Source organism: Tiliqua scincoides, chromosome 1 (genome assembly GCF_035046505.1).
Source record: "Tiliqua scincoides isolate rTilSci1 chromosome 1, rTilSci1.hap2, whole genome shotgun sequence".
Classification (NCBI taxonomy): domain Eukaryota; kingdom Metazoa; phylum Chordata; class Lepidosauria; order Squamata; family Scincidae; genus Tiliqua; species Tiliqua scincoides.
The window spans coordinates 47481772-47503550 of record NC_089821.1 but is presented as its reverse complement, the minus strand read 5'-3'; the positions used below and the strand labels follow the sequence as shown (position 1 = coordinate 47503550).

The 21779-nt window shown below is 42.6% G+C and overlaps 1 protein-coding gene across 1 annotated transcript; it reads right to left on the bottom strand.

Moving 5' to 3' along the window:
* Window positions 1-620: 620 nt before the first annotated feature.
* On the bottom strand, window positions 621-21474 carry LYVE1 (lymphatic vessel endothelial hyaluronan receptor 1). Its single transcript, XM_066633131.1, has 6 exons — window positions 21209-21474; window positions 19103-19271; window positions 14651-14790; window positions 10131-10394; window positions 6301-6379; window positions 621-1976 (listed from the first exon to the last, which is right to left on the bottom strand). Exons 1-6 carry the CDS (start codon window positions 21291-21293, stop codon window positions 1790-1792), a joined length of 924 nt encoding a protein of 307 aa, XP_066489228.1. The 5' UTR covers window positions 21294-21474; the 3' UTR covers window positions 621-1789.
* Between the last annotated feature and the right edge of the window lie 305 nt (window positions 21475-21779).

Sequence of the window (21779 nt, the reverse complement as noted above, 5' to 3'; positions counted from 1 at the left end):
CACTAGATCGGAGGCATTCATTCTTTATTTAGGCTGCCACCCTGTGCACAGGTAAACACACAGGCATGTGAACAGCAAGGCACTATGAGGTGCAAATCTACTTATTTCACACACTGCAGCTTCTGCTGTGGTATATTTTGAACTGTTAATGGCATAGTACAGTATTTATAGGATAATGACGTTTTTCAGGCTCCGAATTTCTCTAAGCAAAAGAATAATTGTCCTTGGGTTTTCTATCAAATCAAACTGCATACAGCAAGTACGATTGAAAGGAATCGCCATGTATGAGGACAGAGAACTAGGATATTGCAGTGAGTTAAAAAGTCCAAGTCTATGCATGTTTACTCAGAAATAAGTCCCATTGTAGTCAGTGGGGCTTACTCCCATGTATGTGCACACTGGCGGGGCTGTAAAACACAAGAGAGAGGGGTACATGTGGGCGGTTGGGTAGTGGGGTGTCTACCTTGCCCACAGTGTTTGCCTGTGAACTTTTGGCTAAGCATGATTTAAACTTGAATATCTCACATCCATCCAAAATGAATTCTCATGGATGGCCCCAGAGTGGCTCCCATTGTATGGCATACTTGAAGAAGATCTCCATAACATGACAAGTACGTTCCTTTTGTTTATAAAGTGGTTTATTGAAAGAAAACTTTCCATAACAATTGGAAGGTTGAGTTCAGTGTTTCACTGAAAGATTATAATGCAGTTCCAAATAGATCCACCCATAGACTGTACAGCAATAATTATGTAGGTCTTTTTTTAATGCACAATAAATAAAATGGTCAATTACAGCAAAATGACTGTAACTATGGCAACATATCTGTCTGCAGAGATTCTGTAGTTATCCTGTAGTAAATGTAAAAAATTCAATGTACAGAGAAATAGCAATTTCTCTGCAATTCAAGGTACAGATCTTACAATCTAGATTTGAAAACTACTACAAAAATATGAAGTACTTGTTCTGTGATTTTTGTAATGAACAGTGAAAAGAAACACATCCTGAGTCTTGAATCTAGGACACACCCTGAAATTCTGAGATCAGCTGCTCAACAAGTGTTGTATACTGGAGAGGATTTAGGACCATTTTCCTGAATGCTCCCCTATGTATAAAATGTTCTATTGGGTAGAACATTTCAGACTTATGTTTCGGGGCCTGTTTCTTACATGTAAATCAGACTCCCCCCCCCCCACTCCATATAAACCCTTCCATTAATGAAATTACATGAAGAAACCTCTCAATGTACAAAGAGACAAGCTGCAGCTATGTCGGCAATGGAGTCAGCACTTTTTGCAGCATAACCATCAAACAAATGCCTGTGTGAATTGTTTCTATGCACACAGCCTAATTCTATGCACATCTACTCAAAAGTAAGTGCCACTGAATTCAATGAGGCTTACTCCTTGGCAAATGTGCATAGGACAAGCTTTCAGATGGAAGTTGCTCCATGGAATTCTGATGGAGGGAATGGATCCTACGAAGGAAGATGTCTTGTTTGAACTAGGGCTTCCCACAGAAATAGTGGCCAATATGAGCTTAATCTGACATTTATCGCCAAACAGAATGCCTTTGAGAATCTGTGTAGGTGTTACTAGAATGAACAGTGTTCTGAAGTGAAGAATGGCATGCTTTCTAAAGATAAGGTATAGTTGACACACAATGCAAAAGCTGTTTGTACAGGAACAGGTGCAATATTGCCTGCCAAAGTTTACAATTGTCAATTTATAAACAAATTGCTAATTTCTGCCTTTTTGTTCATCTAAACTGTGTTCATTTCAATGTTCTTTCTTAAACTTCTGCTTCCAAACATTTTACTGGTGGTTCAAGTTTGGCTTGGGACTCTTCTGCCTTTTTCCCATTCTTCTTTAATTCCTGCTCTGAAGTTTTGCCACTTGTCTTCGTTTCTTTGATGTCTTTGGTTTCAACTGCTTCTTTTTTTTCCTTCTTGTTAGACAATGGAGACATTTTCTTATATCTTTGAACAGAAATGGAAAGCAAGTTAGGTAAAGAAGAATGGCCATTTATATAGTACAGCTCAGTTCTGGGAAACTAGTGGGAGAGAAAATATAACATAGCAGCAGCTGCAGTTATGTCTTGGAATGTTTGTATTAGAAATACTGTTTCACTAGCTCTTCAGATGCTGAAGTGGAAACACTGGCTTATGCAACAGCAGCCAAAGCCTGTCCTCAAGCATGAAGAAAGTCTTCATTATCTGTAGCAGCACAACCTTCTTAGTGGTGGCTCCCAATTACTAGTTGAAGGGTTCTTTAACAATATCTTAGTTATTCATATCTAAACTTTGGAGACTTTCCATTAAATCTGTTATTCTAACAAACCCTCTTCTCACATCTTAGATCTTCTCACATCACCCTCTTAGGTTTGGGGTGCCGCAGGGTTCCATCTTATCCCCCATGCTTTTTAACATCTATACGAAGCCACTGGGAGAGGTCATCCGGGGGTTTGGAGTGAGTTGCCATCGTATGCTGATGACACCCAGCTTTATCTCCCCTTTCCCCCTGATTCTGAGGAGGCAGTTGGGGTCCTGGATCGCTGTCTGGAGGCAGTAAGGGGCTGGATGTGGGCGAACAAGCTGAAATTAAATCCGGATAAGACAGAGGTGCTCTTGGTTCGGAAATCCACAGCTCGGGTGCTGGACTATCGTCCTGCTCTGAATGGGGTTGCACTCCCTCTGAAGGAGCAGGTCCGCAGCTTGGGGGTTCTCCTGGATCCACAGCTGCCCCTGGAGTCCCAGGTGGCAGCGGTGGCCAGGGGAGCCTTTGCTCAGCTTTGGCTGATTCGCCAGCTGTGACCGTACCTGAGCTGCCCGGACCTGGCCACAGTAACCCATGCCCTAGTGACATCTAGATTAGATTATTGCAATGCGCTCTACGTGGGGCTGCCTTTGAAGACGGTCTGGAAATTACAACTAGTACAAAACGCGGCTGCTTGTGTGGTTGCTGGGGCACGTTGGTTTGACTCTGCCGACCCGTTGCTCCGGCGGCTACACTGGTTGCCAGTTCTGTTCCGGGCCCAATTCAAGGTGCTAGTTCTGACTTTTAAAGCCCTTTATGGCTTGGGTCCGGGGTATTTGAGGGACCGCCTCCTTCCCTACAATCCTACCCGTGCTCTTAGATCATCTGGGGGGGCCCTTTTGACTGTGCCGCCACTAAGAGATGTGAGGGGGCGGAGGGGAGGAAGAGGGCCTTCTCGGTGGTGGCCCCCGAACTGTGGAATACCCTCCCCTTAGAACTGAGAACTGCTCCCTCGTTGCTAACGTTTCGGCGTGGAATGAAGACCTTTCTATTTCAAAAAGCTTTTAATTGTTGACAGGATGGCTGGCGTTCTTGCTTTTTATATGAAAATCCACGGGGTTTGTTTGTTTTTAGATTTTTTAATTATTGTAAATTGTTTTTTAATGTATTTTTAAGGTGTTTGTAAGCCACCTTGTGTGCCCGCTGGGCAAAAAGGCAGGGTATAAATTAATATAATAATAATAATAATAATAATAATAATAATAATAATAATAATAATAATAATCATCATCATCATCATCATCATCATCATCATCATCATCATCATCTGATAATAACTTTCAATCCCCAAGGAATACATTCTGATGAATGTGCTAGTTTGATCAATTTTTCCCCTTTTTTTTCTTAAATGGGGTGAAACCATGAGGCTAGGGAAGCTTGAACACTGTGGTTCTTCTTCTCCCAGTTGCACCCCCCCCTGCTTTTGCTATTTTAATTTTAAAAAATCTATTCACTTACAATGGAAACTTTTTTCTACTGGAAATAGCGCATGGAGGCATGCAATCAGAATGAAATCATGGCTGGGGCAAGTCTTAATGCCTTCTGTGATGATGATGATGATGATGATGATGATGATGATGATGATATTGGTATTTATATACTGCCTTTCTGGTCATTGGATTACTCCTCTGACTTTATTCAAGGCGGTTCACATAGGCAGTTTATCTCTAAACCCCTGAGGGGATTTTTACAATAACAGAAAGGTTCTGTCTTTCAAGAACCACACATTTCAGATGGATTTCTGGTATCACTTCTGGCCCCCAGTTGCCTCCCATGCTCATGCTGGCTGACAAGCAGCTCCTCTCACTTGAAGGGCAGCCAGGACCCTTCTTTGTTCACGCCAAAGAGCAGGTGGAATAACTCAACTCAGCTTGTCAGCTGCTTCAAGGTCTCACCATCCACAGAACTGCCAGTGGCCTCAAACTGGTGACCGTCAGATGTTACCTTCAGGCTAACAGTGTTACGTGAAAAGCCCCCTTTTTTCTTAGTTGTGATTTTATATCTGGTTATGTTATTATGGACTAAAATATCATACAGGCCAAACTTCCCATACAGGCCACAAAGGCGTCAAGTCAAGCTCATGGTGACAACATCCCCCTCCCTAGGGTTAACAAGTCTGGAAGAGTAAATCGTTGCTTAAGTGTCTCCTATTGTTGTATTGTTAACTCTATCACTGCTTATTGTGTAAGTTCCCCTAGCTAGGAAACCAGCCATTAGACACATTGAATCTTGCTGATAAGGGACATCTTGACCCCAAACACCCTGGTGGGTGGCAGTTTTCCCCAGCTCAAACATCCTGGTGGGCGGCAGTTTTCCCCCAGCTCAGCACCCAGCCCATTTCAGTCACAGCAAAAACCCTTTTAAGAGAGGGCTCCGGCCATGTGCTCTCTCTCTCTGACTCTTCCCCCAAGGCAGAAGGTCCTCCTCCCAGGACTCTTCCCCCCATCCATCTGCTCCTCAGGACAGGTAACTATCTTTTGTTCTGGAACTCTTTCCCTTCTTTCTTTCCCACCTATTTCTCCCCTTCTCTCCCCATCTTTAGTTAGCAACGGGGTTTAGCAGACCAGGGACCCCTAAAATCCTTCCCTACAAATTTCCCTTTTCCTAATTTCCTCGGATGCACCAAATACATGTCATATGCAACCACCATAAGCTAGGTACACTTTTCAAGTACTAGAACCAAGAAATGTGCATTATGTTTTCCTCTGTGCTTTTGTAATAAAAATCTAATCTTGTATTAAAAAGTTATCTCTCTCTCAGTCTCCTCCTTAAGCAAAAAAGGGAATTTCTCTGCATTATGCCGTCTTGTTATCTAGCCTGCGATCCTGAAGTTCCAAAAAGGGTAGTATACTAATTCCCCTATACAAAACAGCCCCTTTTGGTAACAACAGAGGCTCTACCCTCTAGACCAGACCTCATGCCCTGATCTGATGAGGCTGCTGCAGCCCACCATGTGATGATGGGGAGAAGCTGCCCTCATCCATGATCAGGTGGACAGATCTGTGAGCAAAACCTGGTGGGGTGCTGTGGCTTCCTGCCTGGCCCATGTGGTTAAAATATTCTCCTTCAAGTTGCTCTCCACTGGGGAACAGATGAAAGATTAGAGACTATGGTATGTTGTTCGGTCAAGGAGCATATTTGTACACACTATGCTATGTTAGTATATTTCTAAATTAAGCATAGATTACAAAGTTGCTATAGATCTCCAGTGCTTTCTCATCCAAAGGACACTAACCTCTGAATCCAGACTCCTGATATATCTCACTGCTTGGGGAAATGGAGAAAATGAGTAGTATGCTCATGAATAGATGCAGAGATCACTTAAATACCCTTTGGATGCCACACTGTTAGCCCTGCTTCCTGGCTTCATAAATGCCTTTCTGCAGCACAGTTAATCCACTGTAACCAAAGAACTGATGGAACTGATTTCCTCGTATTTGGGTCAGGTCCCAGGGAGATAGAATGCCACCACTTGAGGCCTTATGCAGCCATCAAGGCCTTAATGCTGGTTGCTATTTGGAGCTGCTGTTTCACAGGGGCTCACAAAATTCTGCCAGCCAAAAATTCCACATAACAATTATGTAAATTATATTTCTATTGACACCATTATGGTCACCCAGTCTGTGAGATCAAAGAGTAGTTAACAGGCACATGTTAAAACTATGGACTGGTTTACACTGTGCCCTGATGCATAAGATGCATGCATGATGGGATGTTTGGGTGTCTTAGTCTTGCAGTCTCTTCCCCCAACCATGTGCAGAACAGTCAGTTCAGTCGGATGTGAAGGAGTTGTGTTAACAGGATGGACTTGTAGAAAAGCATGCTTGGAAGCTGGTTTACCAAAAACATTCTATAGGCAGCGGGAGGAGTGTCAACATCTCGTGTCAAGGCACTGCGTGATGACCGTCAGGTTAACATTAACATTCATATTTATTGTAAAAAAAAAAAAGTTTAAGTATGTTGAAGTAAAAAAACAAACCATCGTACCTTTTGATATAGCAGACAGCTAAAACAGCAGCAGCTGCAAAGAAGATGAGTGCAAGCACAAGGAGAGCAGTGGGTACACCTAAAGAGAAAAGCCAAGAGACAATTTTTAGAATCACAAAGCTGGAAAGATCATCCATCATGTCTGGCACTACCCAAGGATGGCCAACACTCACCAATAGGTCAGGTAAAGCCAGTTCAAGGTAGTGTTTTGACCTAGAAAGTTCTTCACATCCTGAGATTTGCATACTTGAGATTCTCAGCCTGACGTCTGTATATCACACCTATGCCAGCTTAGGTGGGTGTTTTGAGCCCTAACTCAGACTGCCCTCTCTGCTATAGGACAGGATAACTGTGGCTAGGTTAGGAGCAAGGTCTTATTGCTATGGCCCTTAAACTGTGGAATGGTGTGCTAAAAGGTGCCAGGAGGCGGTTGACTGTGCTTCAGAGGAGTGCAAAATCTTTCTTTGTCTTGCTTTTATGACTAGGTAAGCTCTGCTCTGTTATAATTGATAGCTATTTTTGCTTTATTTTTATTTATATGGAAGCGTAATTGTTTCTACTGTGTTTTATTTGTAAGCAATCAAGCTTTTTGGAAAAGTGTAATAATAATAATAATAATCTCAAGAAAGTCAAGATCTTATGGGATTTTTGAATACAAACTGATAAAGTTTTGGCACACAATACACCAGATATTACAGTAATAGAAAAAATAAAGTTACCATTGTCAACATAGCAATACCTGGCAATAGTAGAAATGATGAAAAAGCGCATGAAAAAATTAGTAAATATCAGGATTTAAAAACTGAAATCCAAAGATTATGGCACAAACCAGCAGTGGTTATCCCAGTGATGATTGCTACACTGGGTACATTGGTGCTATTCCAAAACACCTTGAAGAGCACCTGAACAGCATAGGGGCCACAGAAATTATCATCAATCAACTGCAAAAAGCTGTTTTACTAAGAACAGCTTACGTTTTGTGATGGTGTTTATAATATCAAAATAAGATACAAGCCAGGCATCCCAGGTCTTTAGGAAGGACTCAATGTCTGGATAAAACAGTATTTCTCAACATCTGCCTTCCACTATACCACCTCACATGGTCCACCTGTTCACAGTACCACCAGAAGTAACTGGCAATGACATCATTGCCAGTTACTTCTGGGTTGGGGGGCCAGATGTGATGTGACAAACACCAGTAAGAGACTCAGGGTGGATAGGAAGGCTTTTTTTTTTAGTGCAAAAAACATGCTTTGAAGCTCTGCCCACTGAGCTGAGCTGTTTGTGTCATATTCCTGGTCTCCCTGCTAGGTGGCAAGAGTCCAGTGAGTACCACCAGACATCCACCTTAAGTACCACTGGTAGTACCCATGGTACCCTTCCTAGTTGAGAAACACTACGATAAAAACAAACCAGTCAATAACACCTAACTGACTGTGTGAAAATCTCATAATAATGACAATAATGCCTCTTTAAATTGCTTGACATTCAAGTGGGCCCACCACCACAGCACCTTCACAGTATGGCACATTCATGCTTTTGCCCCTTATCAACTTGACCCCACAAGGCATGGGGCAGCATTTAATCCCAGTGTTTTATACTGAGTAAGTATGACACAGTGTCTGAGCAAAGTATAACACAAATCACTTCCTGAAACGTAAGTCACCAAAAAATACCCAGTACCTAGGAATTTTTCTCTTTCATAGCAAACATGAATACATTGATTAGCATTATTTTCTATTCTGGTTTTCCCTGGCCCTACAGCAGAGCTGGAAGAAGGAGGAAAAGTTTCTAGACTGATGAGTGGAACTTTAAGGGAATAGGTTGAATTATGAAAAATTCTGTTAACAGGAATTCTCAGTAAAAGGCTATGAAACCCACCCAGTACCTCTGATTTTAAATATATTTGATAGTCTTTGAGGTGGGAATCTTTATTTTATTACCAGGCATTGATCTCCCATTTCAGACTGTTAAGAGTCAGAAGTCAAAATGCATAAGGGCTCACCATATTGCCTTAAAAAAAATTATCTTATATCTGAAAACTCTTACATACCTTGGACAAGCAAGCAAGCAAACATACAAAAGGTAAAGGAAACCCACTGATGACAGCAGAGCCTCTATTAAATCTATTAAGTCTATTTCATAGTACGGTATATTAAAAGCAGACTATCAAATTTCAAGCAACAAAAGCTCTTCATCAGGAGAAAGAAAGGGGGGCTGGTCTTAGCAGGCTCCAGCATAAAGGATCATTTGTGCCTCCTACTTCAGATTTGCAGTATGTTTTTGTGTTTTTCCACTGCTCCCATCGAACACGATGTGAACTATAAAGAAAGCTGGGAGTAAGGACCAAGTTGCGCATTACATTAAGCAGGTAGCTTGGGCCTATGTGCTTGCTTTTCCCGGCTGAAATGGAAATTCTTGGAATGGTGGTGGAGGGGAAAATCAGAATCAAGACTGCAGCATGGGATGGGGTTTTTTAAAATTCATTTCCACCCACCTCTCCATCACCCTTCCTAAGGTGGGCATTTGTCCCGAGAGGGAAACTCCACTGGGCTAACATCTCTTTGTGCTCTTCTTCCAAGTATAGACTACACCTATAAGGTGAGTCTTGAAGAAGTTACTATGGCCACATGTAAACATGTTACATTTCATATGCTACACTTCTTACACAAACCTCAGTTCTTATATTGAAATGAGTTGGAGTTGAAATGAGATCTTTGATACCAATACAGGAGGTTTTTTTGCTCATCAATAGAGAGAGGATGTGCAAATTCACAGCCCAATCCTACCCAGGTCTGGAACAGTGGGGCCACACAGCCCACGCTGTATATAGTGCTGGGATCGAGCAGGTTGAAGGTCTCTTTGGGGGGATGGAACATTTGTTGCCTTACACCATATCAAGTCCCAGCCTGCCCAATAGGACTACTCAGATCTGTGTCAGTGAAATCGCTGGTGCAAGTCAAAGAAGCCCCATGTTGGGGGAAGAGGTTCAAGAGAGGAAATAGGATATGGCAAAGGCCTCCACTGCCAATCCTGTCTCCCTAGTGGGCCTAATTCATCCCCCTCTTCTCCCTCCCCCTGCCCCTGCGCTGTACAGAGCATCTCCTACCTGCTCTATCAGGCGCAGCTCTGGACCCAGCACAGGACTTCTTGCTGGCGACCCTTACTCCCAGGGTGCCACAAATGTGCTTTAACACATGTTTGCAGCACCCTTGGCTGGCACAGTGGCCATTGGTACATATAGGATTGGACTGTCAATTGACTTATTTAAAATGTAAGACTGCTTTCCTTAGAAAAGGGGTCTTTATTGAAAAAAATTTAAGAATAAATAATACAATATTTTTAGGTATTCTATTTGGGGGGGGGGAAGAAGTGTGCATATTCTTTACTGCAGTGTGATCTTTGTTGTTACTTCAAAAGCATAACCTGCCCTGATTTTCACCTCCAATATTTAGTAGAATTTTTTAAAACTTAGATTTCTTCCTAGTTTTACCCTCACTTCTATTCAGGACCAGTCCAAGAACCAAGAACCTGTGTTGGCATGTCAAATGCTGACCTTCCTTACCCCCCACTTCCTCTCACTGCTTTGGGAAAGAAGAAGGAATGGATTGGAAGAGAATGTGTGAAGGAAAATGGTAGGCTAGAGCATTTTCCAGGGAGTAGCAGGAGGAAGAGTGATGGAGATGGGTGGGCGCCTTGCCAATTGCCTCATTTGGCCTCATAGATAGGATGACTCTGCTTCCATCCACATGAATACACATGTTTGGACCAGAATCCATGGAAAAAATTCTAAACCACCATAAAACCAAATAAAAGATTGTGATCTCTACCTCCAAAAATGACTCTGTCATTGGGAAATGCAACTCGATTTGCTGTGTGTGGTGTGGGCTCCTCAGTAGTTGGTGGTGGAATGGTTTCTGTTACGCATTTAAGACGAAACTTTGGAGATCTTTTTGTTTGTGGTGACTCAGATGTTTGAGCAAGTGCTGAAGTATCCTGTAATTCGACTGTTGAGGTGGCGTTCGTCTCAGTGGATGTTTCTGGTAATGCAGTTGTACCTGCATCTTCAGGTATGCATGAATCAACCCATGTGTCTGAAAAGAAGGGGAAAAAAGGTGAACTGAGATTTATTGGCACTATTTGGCATGTAGATCCCCATATTGAATTACAATGGACATTTTCCTAAGTATTGCCATGTATCAGAACCAATCAGATCATTCTATTGCTTCATTATGATGAAGAGCACACTTCATTATCACCATGGGATTTTTTTAGGCACACGTAACAGTAAACAGTAGGTGAGAGAAAATAACACAGGCCTACAAAATTGAGGGTCAGAAAAGTTTCTCCCAAAAGTTATGGTGGTTTGATATGAATTTGGGGTGCTGATTCCAAAGATGGCATCCGTTTTGCCCTATCACGTCTAGTTTTGGAGATATAGTATAATCTCATTAGTGAATGGTTCAAGGAGCTTCCTCATGAGGAAGCCTACACCATGGCTTCCTCATGAGGAAGCTGCTTGAACTAAAGAGGCTATGCCGTGTCTCCAAAACTAGACGTGATAGGGCAAAACGGATGTCATTTTTGGAATCAGCACCCCAAATATACCCAGGAATTGGTGTAACGTTTAAGGAAGCAAAATGTGTGTTGGCCTATGTAATTTGTTTCATCAGGCAAACTTAAAGCACATTAACCTATGCATATCCATATGGCAGTGGTTTTTAAACTGGGGCATCGTGATGCCCCAGCCTGAAGGCCCTGGGCTCTGCCCCCTTAAGGGGCGGAGGCAGCAAGGAGGCAGGAACACAATCCCCAGCACTGCTTCGCTAACAGGGCTGCAGGGATGGGGATGCACTCACCAGTTCCTGCAGCAGCTGTCCTGGGGTGCAGGGAGCCCTGCGTGAGCATCTGCAGGGCTCCCCAGGCTTCTAAAAGTGAAAGTGGAGTGATTGTGGAAAAACCCGGTTTTGTGGAAGTGGAATGGGATCACTCCACTTTCACTTTTAGAAGCCTGGGGAGCCCTGCAGATGCTCGTGCAAGGCTCCCCACACCCCAGGACAGCTGCTGCAGAGACTGGTGAGTGTATCCCAGTCCCTACAGCCCTGTTAGCGACGTGATCCTGGGGACTGTGTCGCTGCCTCCCCCCCACCCCCAACAAGACTTACTGTGGTTCAAACTCTCCAAGAGGTTGAAAACTGCTACCATACGGGCTTGTCACAGTCTTCAAGAACAGAAAGCATTACACTGTCAATAATCAACTTAGGCCACAACTTACAGCACAATCCTCCACAGTGCACCCTCTGGCCTAGCATGCACTGCATCAGTGCTAGCCATCACAAAAGTAAAGCACTTCACGATGGCATAGCAGTTGCCAGCACTGGTGCAAAGGCCCATGCTGGTCTGTACGCACTGGCAGAAGGAGTGGCACACGTTAGGAAGGATAAGATCCATGCTGAGCAGCATGGAGGCGGAATGGGGTGGGGGAGGGTGGGGAGGGTGTTTGGTGGTAGCAACACTCACCAAATCCTGTCCTCCTCCTGGGCCTAATCTGCCATAATGGATCCACTTGGACTTGTGCCAGCAATTTAGCTCATGCTGGTCCAAGTAGACTTGTTATGCAAGCTAGAGCTTATTCCAGGGCAACGGAACGAATGTCCCCTTACTTTGAGGAGCCTGACTACCTTCCAACTTCCCCCATAAGATCTGCTGCATCATTGCGGGTGGGGGATGTGGGACAGGTTGGATAAAATTGGGTTGCCTGTAGTATATTTACATCTCAACAAGAAAGTGAGATTTGCTTAGTTCTTACTGGAAAGATGTACCAGCAGGAATTCCCTGCAATAGAAATGTATTGTCAGCTAAAATATATCCATTTAAATGCACAGGACTTGTGGTCACTCTGTGTCCATAAGCGATGAGCCATATTTTAAGAACATGCAGATTAGCTGTTATTTGTTTGTATGGCAAATGCTGAAGATACACTCAGGGCTTCAGATATGATTTTGAAGAACCACTGATCACTTATTTTAAGGGTTTGTTTATGCACTCTGATACAGCTCGACTGGGACATCTGTAGCCATTTGAGTACAGTATAAGAAAGGAAGGAAGTGATCTCTCTGCAATTCTTAGTCAGAGTCCCTGGTGAAAAGCCTGATGACGCATTTTCATTCACAAAATAGGACACTGAATGACAGATTGGTATTACTTTCTTGAGCGCAATCTTAGATGACGCAGTGAGCCACACCTAGAAGGACTAAGTTAACTGAATTGTGGCCATACATTTAATAATGTTAGGAAGCTCCTTTCTACTGAGGCAATTGGCCACTTAGATCAGTGCTGTCAATACAATACTCCAGAATTTCAGACGGGAATTTTTTCCACCCCTACCTGGAGATTCCAGGGATTGAACCTGGAATTTTCTGCAGGAAAAGCACGAGCTCAGCCAATGAGCTATATAGCTGCGCCCATTAACCACAGATGTTACAGATTATCTATTAGAATAGTTCCAATGTACTTTAAATTCTTCCTTAGTGCTATGCATCATTTTTAACTTGCAGTCACTTTATTAACCGTAATACTCCCAACACAGTTTGTTTTAGCCCTTTTTCTTAACAGCATTCTTTCCTGGCTGCGACTGACAGCTAATACACCCAATGGGAGTGACACATTCCAGGTAGCAGCCAACCAGGCACTGCCAGTTTCCTGCCTAATTGTGTAACAATGAGTGCAATCCTAACCAACTTTCCAGCACCAAGGTAAGGACAATGCAGCTCCAAGGTGAGGGAACAAACATTCCCTTACCTTGAGTAGGCCTCCGTGACTGCCATGCAACTGCAGGATGCAACATATGCCCCACTGGCACAGCTATGCCAGTGCTGGAAAGCTGGTTAGGATTTGGCCCAGTGTCTCCTATTGTGCTGTTTCATGCAGTGGTCAACTTTTGGGGAATATATTCCATGTGCTGTTTGTCTCATTGAACTCTGTAACCATTGAACTCTGTAACCTCATTGAACCTATGGTAACTCTGTAACCATATTGTCTCATTGAACTCTGTAACCTAAAAGATTCAGTATGGCTGGAGTTTTATGAAGTAATGTACAGATGTTACTCATTCTTTTCTTAGGACCAACATACACTCTCTCAAAAAGGCCCTTGTATTGCATGCAGGCCCACTCAGTGGTCCAGAGAGGCCCAGGCCACTTTCAGGTTTTTCAAACCCTCCTTCTCCATCATAACAACTACTTAAACAATGGGAATGTGTCATATTTTGATCTGACAGCGATGCAATCAAAGTGAACAAGGGTTTACATTTGAGGGACCTTTGAACTTGAGGCCTGTGCTAAATGGCCCTCCTGCCCTCCCACATTGGCCTGAACGACTTGCATATTCTATTACCCCTGTCTTGTCCTGACCTTTGTAAAATGCTGCGGTTCCCCTGCTAGGTTTCCTTTTGCCAGTGCTGTGTGCAATAGTACTACACAAGTGTCATGGAAGACTATTGAACAGTACCAGTGACATCACTAGCAATAAGGAAACTGAAGGCCCAATCCTATCCTACTTTCCAGCACTGGTGCAGCCACAATGCAGTCCCTAGGTAAGGGAACAAATATTCCCATACCTTGAGGAGGCCTCTGTGACTGCCTCCCCACCACAAGATGCAGTGCACACCCCATTGTCACAGCTGCACCAGCACTGGAAAATTTGATAGGATTTGGACCAAAGTCATCATACCGAAGCCATTTTTGTAAATATTTTAAATGTTCTTTTTTTCTTTTCTTACTGAGTTGTCTCAACACCTGTGGCCTGGCATCATGGCACTATATACTTCCCTATCCTCTGCCAATAGCAATCAATGATGTGATGAGGGGCAAAAGAAAAATTCTTATTGACTAGATGTCAGGACACAGGGAAGTTGTAAAATGTATTTTGGGCTTCAGACTGCCCTCAGCACTGCCTTACCACTTCTGTGGGTTTTTCTAATACCAGCCGGACTATAGAAAAATGCTACTTCTACTGTATCTCTCTCTCTCTCACAATCAATCAATCAATCAATCAATCAATCAATCAATCAATCAAATTTATCTTTTCCTTCTGTTACATCTACAGTGCACCTGGCCCACAAGCTGGAAAAAGACTGTGGCCATCTCTGCTCCAATTGCAGATGAGTATTTATCACACACAATATTGGTAGACCAAACTCCCTATCATTCCTGCAAACTGCCTCAATGGGAAGTTCTTTCCCTTTTGAATACTGCCAAAGGAAGAGATTTGAGGCAAGATATCCTTGTTACACAACACACACACGCACAATTCAATTCAAAGTATAATTGTAATACAAATCTGCACTTACCTGAAGAATTGAAACAGTAACCGACAGTCTTATGATGATCTTGGACTCTCCAGACCAACACGCCAGTTTTGTTCCGACCACATTTACTATTTGGAATTATCCGAGAAATGACAATATATTGTTCTCTTACCCAGCCAAAACTGCAAAGAAAAGCATTAGTCATTTTCTTATTAAGTGTATTTCCAAATCAAGGAATGTAAAGTTATATACTGGGTGTTGATAAAATCCCATTTTTCACAGTAGCTAAGGAAATGGATCTAATGTTGGGCTTGGCTGTGGCCCTGCTCACCGCTGAAACACACTATGCTGCCTGTGGCTGGTTACTTTCTTTCCAACCTCACATGCCACACATGGTTGTCTGAGTGTAAAAGATGCTGTACGCCAGTGGTTCTCAAGCTTTTAGCACTGGGATCCACTTTTTAGAATGAGAATCTGCACCCAGAGAATCTGGTGGTCAGGACCCACCAGAAATGATGTCATGATCAGAAGTGACATCATCAAGCAGGAAGATTTTTAACAATCCTAGACTGGAATCTTACCCACACTTGCCCAGGAGTAAGCCCCATTGACTATCATTGTTCAAATCTAATACATAGTAGCTTGTTAAAAGTATAGATCTGCTACATTTCCCCAAAATCAGTCACCTACCATGGTAGCATCAAGTCTAATATATTAAAAATAAAATATTGAAATGAATGGGGACCTACCTGAAATTGGCTCACAACCTGTGGGTCCCCATCTACAGTTTGAGAAACACTGCTGTACCCTGAGCAATATTACAGAAAATTCACAATTTCCTGTCTTAAAGATTGGTAATATTATCTGCTATTGGTATCTTTTCAATTGGCAATTGACAGTCCTATGCGTGTCTACTCAGAAGTCGGTCCTACTGAGTTCAGTGGGACTTACTTCCAGGTTAGCATATATAGGATTGTAGCTTAGTCAAGACTCTAGTATGCACCATCATGTATGCAAATTGACATATATGTAAATGAAGAAGCCACTGAAAATCCTGTGGAAAAAATAACCTGTTAACATAATCTAAAGGCAGATAAGCGGTGGCAGATAAGCGGTGGTAACATGTTAATGTGTTGGCAACCTTCAGTCTCGAAAGACTATGGTATCGCGCTCTGAAAGGTGGTTCTGGAACAGCGTCTCGTGTGGCTGAAAAGGCCAATCCGGGAGTGACAATCCCTTCCACACTGGGAGCAAGTGCAGTCTGTCCCTGGTCTGTCTCCCTGGCTATGGGCCTTCCTTCTTTGCCTCTTTGCCTCAGACTGTTGGCCAAGTGTCTCTTCAAGCTGGGAAAGGCCATGCTGCACAGCCTGCCCCCAAGCGGGCCGCTCAGAGGCCAGGGTTTCCCACTTGTTGAGGTCCACTCCTAAGGCCTTTAGATCCCTCTTGCAGATGTCCTTGTATCGCAGCTGTGGTCTACCTGTAGGGTGCTTTCCTTGCACGAGTTCTCCATAGAGGAGATCCTTTGGGATCCGGCCATCATCCATTCTCACAACATGACCGAGCCAACGCAGGCATCTCTGTTTCAGCAGTGCGTACATGCTAGGGATTCCAGCACGTTCCAGGACTGTGTTGTTTGGAACTTTGTCCTGCCAGGTGATGCCGAAAATGCATCGGAGGCAGCGCATGTGGAAAGCGTTCAGCTTCCTCTCCTGTTGTGAGCGAAGAGTCCATGACTCGCTGCAGTACAGAAGTGTACTCAGGACGCAAGCTCTGTAGACCTGGATCTTGGTATGTTCCGTCAGCTTCCTGTTGGACCAGACTCTCTTCGTGAGTCTGGAAAACGTGGTAGCTGCTTTACCGATGCGTTTGTTTAGCTCGGTATCGAGAGAAAGAGTGTCGGAGATCGTTGAGCCAAGGCACACAAGGTACACACAACAAGGTTGTATGTTATACACACCAGAAACAAAATTTGTGGGAACTGATATTCTGTTTTTCTAGAGACCCTTTAAATTTCATTTCATGAGACAAGGGCAAGGTTAAGCAAAGTTGTGTAATAATGAAACTGAAAGAGCAGTAAAGATGGGTCTGAAATAATTAAGCAATTTCTGTCTGGCCCACAAGTCTACACATTTGATCCCTGTTGCGTATATGCAACATTGGGCAGAAATGGCTTCAAAATGGAGGTAATTTTAGGAAATCAGTGGGTCAGAAATATTTTAACAGTGATCAGTGGGTCAAGGAATATTTTATGACATGATAAAGTCCAACTGATACATGATTTCCACAGCCAGGATGTTATATGCTAAACAGTGAAAACAAGAGTATACTGGGATAGGAGAACAGTTAGGCATAGTATGAAGATGCACAATGATTATTCAGTATAACTAGGATCCAAAGAACCATGTAAGTAATAATACATAAGGGACGCTTTGGGCATTTCTGTGTTGAACAGTCACGTGAGTTACTGCATGAGTGCGGTACACAAGCAGTTCAAAATGGTGGATTTTTCAGATGCTCATATAAAACAAAGGGACTTGATTGAATTGATTTGACAATACCATTAGCATTGTCAGGACCCACTGGGCACAAACCTTTCTGCAGTCAAGGTCCTCAATGATGGTCTTCATAGCTGCTTTTCCATGCTTATTGCATCATCACTTGTTGAGATGTGGTAGTTCTCTTTGACAAGCATGTTGATTTGACTCTTGTTGTCTTCTATCACTGCTGTCACTGGCTGGCTGCTCCAAGGTTTGTCAATGATGTTTGTTTCTCTTGAAGCTTCTCACCCAGTGTCTGACTGTACTGATGTCAATGGTATGGTCACCATACAGATATGGAGTTTAGTATGGATCTCAATTGGACTGATTTCTTCTGCGGTGAGGAATTCAATCACAGCCCTTTGTCTTATATAAATATCTGAAACACCCACCATTTTGAACTGCTCATGCACCACACTAACGTGATATATCGCATTACCACTCTGTTGGTGAAATTAAACACATCTAGTGACCAGGCAAGCCCACAACATTATGCAGTGCCAGATTTGAAATTTTTTTTTTTAAAGGAGGCATTACCGACTAACAGCCCAATCCTATCCACACTTTCCTGGGAGTAAACCCCATTGACGCCAATGGGACTTACTTCTGAGTAGACATGCCTAGGATTGGGCTGTAAAGGTCCTACTAAAACACCAACCCTCATATTGAAGAATTTAAATAAATATTGTGACTCTCAAATGTCTCTCTTGCAGCTCTCAAACATCAGAAGTTTATTGTATGCGGCTCTTACATTAAGAAAGTTTGGCCACCCCAGTCTAGAGTTTAGATTAGATAGTTGAAAAGAAAGGTAGAGGACTCTTCATGATGTTGTCACTCCCTACCTCACCCTACCCTACCTCCGAAAGATGTTGGGAGAGTTAGAACAGACAAGAGAAAATATTTCTTTACACAGCGTGTGGTTGGTCTGTGGAACTCCTTGCCACATGATGTGGTGGCGGCATCTGGCCTGGACGCCTTTAAAAAGGGATTGGACAAGTTTCTGGAGGAAAAATCCATTATGGGTTACAAGCCATGATGTGTATGCGCAACCTCCTGATTTTAGAAATGGGCTATGTCAGAAGGCCAGATGCAAGGGAGGGCACCAGGATGAGGTCTCTTGTTATCTGGTGTGCTCCCTGGGGCATTTGGTGGGCCACTGTGAGATATAGGAAGCTGGACTAGATGGGCCTATGGACTGATCCAGTGGGGCTGTTCTTATGTGCATATGTTTTTACCCCCATTTTTGCCAAATCACCATCTCTATTCTGTAACTTTCTACATTTTAAAATTTGTTTTAGAAAACCCACCCTTCAAAAGAAAATTTTGCCAATGTGTTTCACACCTATGATTAATAATATATCATAATTAATAACCAAAAACAAAGCAGTGGATAAAAGTGGCACAACAAGAATTCAGCAAGAACTAAAGTTGCAGTTTATAAAATGGTCGCTAAGGGCGTTAAGCACAAAAGGTAAGGGGTCAGGTTTGCCAGCCTCTCCTGCAGGTAGAACATTGCCTTAGGCACAGCTAAATATAAACAAATTTGTACTATGTAAGAATATAATCTAAATATGAATATGCACACAGTATACATCGGCCATATATGAAGGAATAGACACTGGAGACTTGGGGAATTTATCCCATGTGCTGTTGGTAAGATGTGCTGTTGGGGAAAAATCAATAATTTAATCTAAGAATAAATCAAAAGTTTGTATATTGTTGTTTGCGAATGTAAGTGCTAATAATGATGTGCTAAAGATTATAAGTGAACAAGAAGAATTACTGTAGTCTGTTAACAGAAACTAACAGCCCAATCCGATCCACAGTTTCCTGGGAGTAAGCCCCATTGACTGTAATGGAACTTACTTCTGAATAGACATGCATGGGATTGGGCTGCCAGTTATTTAAGAAGTCACATAATTAGGAAGTTGACAGAGACATGAGAAATTTTCCATACTTGCAGGTTTCAAAGCCGTGCTTCCGGGCATTTTCAATCTGAGCCTTAGAAGCCAGGGTTAACCCCAGCTCCCCACATATGGCATTTGCTTCTGAGAAACTGAAGCCACTTCCTTTCTTATCTTTAATGACAGTTATGCCAGAAATTCTGCATGGTGAAGTGTCAATATCTGCAAATAGAGTAGAAATACAGCAGGTTATAAAACTATTGATATTGGTTCTTTCATTCTGTGTACACTGCAGGGTGAGTCTGTGCAAGGTATAAAAGAAGCGAGCTTAGGCCAAGTCTAGTTCAGGACTATCACCACTGCTTGGCAGAAGCTCTCCAGGATTTCTTGCAAGGCCTTTCCAGAGCCTTCTTCGTAGGAGATGCCTGGCATGGACTCTGTGACCTCAGACCCTGAAAACACACATGGTGTTGCTCTGTTATAGCCCCTTCTGAGTGCAAGAGGTTGATTAAACTTTTCATATTCTCTACCAACCCAAATGTTATGATAAAAGAGGATTGTCTGGTAAGTCTTATGCTAGGCAAAAACAGTGACTACTTTAATTATGAGCATTATTTCTCAGGGCAGGCTCTCTTTGGAGCAAGCCGACCTTGGAGGATAAGGGCATACTAGAATAGGAGTCCAGCTTTTATTATTCAGTGGCCTGTTGGTTTCATAATGAGTTTGTTGAAAGAAGGAAGTCCTTAAGAGTGTAAGTGTGCTAATCTTAGTATGCTGATTTTCAGTCTACTAGAGAGATAATTTTTTTTCAGAAATGTTTTCAGATATTCATGATAGATTCCACTGATGCCTTGAAGAGAACACATATGAGTTCAAAACATGAGGAAAAATGGCCAACAAAATTGGCCCCTGCATAAAGGAACAAAATTCCTGCGCTCAGATCTACATCGTGTCTAGTTTGACCCTCTCCTATGTAATCAGCCAGGTCATCGGGACAAAAGTCATATCTAACCTGTCTCTAAAACTTGCTATGAATAATAAATTATAAAATATTTTGGTTGGATCCTAAGTGGCTTCTGCACAGATTGAAGCCACTGCTGTTCATAGAAGAGGGAGTTAAAGAATATTAGTTAAAATCCCTCTTATCCTGCAGACTTTCTTATGCCATACCCTTTTGTTTCAAGAGTTCCAGGACCCTGAGGAAAGAATTTTCATCGAATGCTAGGACCTGCTATAGCAAGGCAGGAACAGAAAAGCTCACTTGTGTGAGCTTCCTTGCACTTGTGCTCCTTAGAATCCAACTCTTTATATGTGCATAAATGCCATGATTTTGACTGCATTTAAACTCATGTGAATGGGTTTTGTTTTTTAAATACGCTGTGATACTCATCAAAATGCTTTTGGTGTAGTGTGTTAGGTTTTTACACTTGGAATGCTGTTAAACTTGCTATCCAGAATTAAGCATGGTTGTGAAACATCTGCCATGATGGGGTATTCTTAAAATCAACTCAAAACACTGTCAAGTTACGCAGCCATAATACTAATATGTCATCAATTGCACTGACTTCTGAAAAGTCAGTGTTAGAGATGCCTACAAACTTAATTGGTTGCAGTAATTCTGTTTGTCAATACACGACTCAGCATTTCTTACTTTGATAAATAAATGAGCAAGCAAAGCACTATATGACAATGAAGAAAACAGCATCATACATTTCAATTTGGAGTAATTCATTAGCATTTCAGTTGCTTCTGCCAAGCGGAGACACCTTAGTTTCCTTTTGTGTATGCAGCCTTGGCAGGGTGGACTGGACTGATGCCTTCATTATACTATAATTTGGATTGTGCTTTAATTTGAATAGTTTATAGCAACTGCAACCCTGCACATGCCTGATCTTGGAAGCTAAGCAGCATCAGGCCTGGTTAGTACTTGGATGGGAGACCCCCTGGGAATACCAGGTGCTGTAGGCTGATACCATAGTCTTTCGAGATTAAAGATTGCCAACCATTTGTGAAAAATTCCTTCCTGAGAGTCGTGGGATGGATTGAATTACCTTTTCCCTTATGGTGGTAGAGCTCTCAAAATACACACAATTACAGCATGGAATTTAGTGGGAGAGCACTTTAGAAAAAGAGCACAAAACAATCATATTGGAACATACCTGTAAAAGCAAAAGCATCCTGTATTATGGTGTTTGTAATCCAGATTGAGAAGAAAACAGTGGTAACTCCAAAACAAGATATCATTGTCAATGATACCAGCTGCAGATTCAGGCCAGGTTGCTTCCCACCTTATAGTGCAAATAATGTACTGTGATGCCTCTTCACACCTTGGTCGTTTGGAGTAAGGTCCTTGCTTGGTGGTTTCAGAAAAGCCACTGACTGCATTGTCTCTCTTGCAGGAACAGCAGTCAACTTGTTGCTCAGCGAAGCCACCCAGAGGCCAAGGTCACTAGCTGGAAACATGTGACATCTCCACCCTCCAAAAAGTGAGAACAGTCTGGAAAATACAACTGGCTCAAAAAACATTCATCTGAGGAAGAGAGATAACACCGCACTATATTGTTAGCCTTATAAACAGGAGGAAGGTTTTCCTTATACCTCTGTAGGCTCATTCTGGAAAAGTTCCTGTTTAGTTCATTCTGATGATCCCATTCATGTAACCCAGTGTTTCTCAAACTGTGGGTCGGGACCCACTAGGTGGGTCGCAAGTCAATTTCGGGTGGGTCCCCA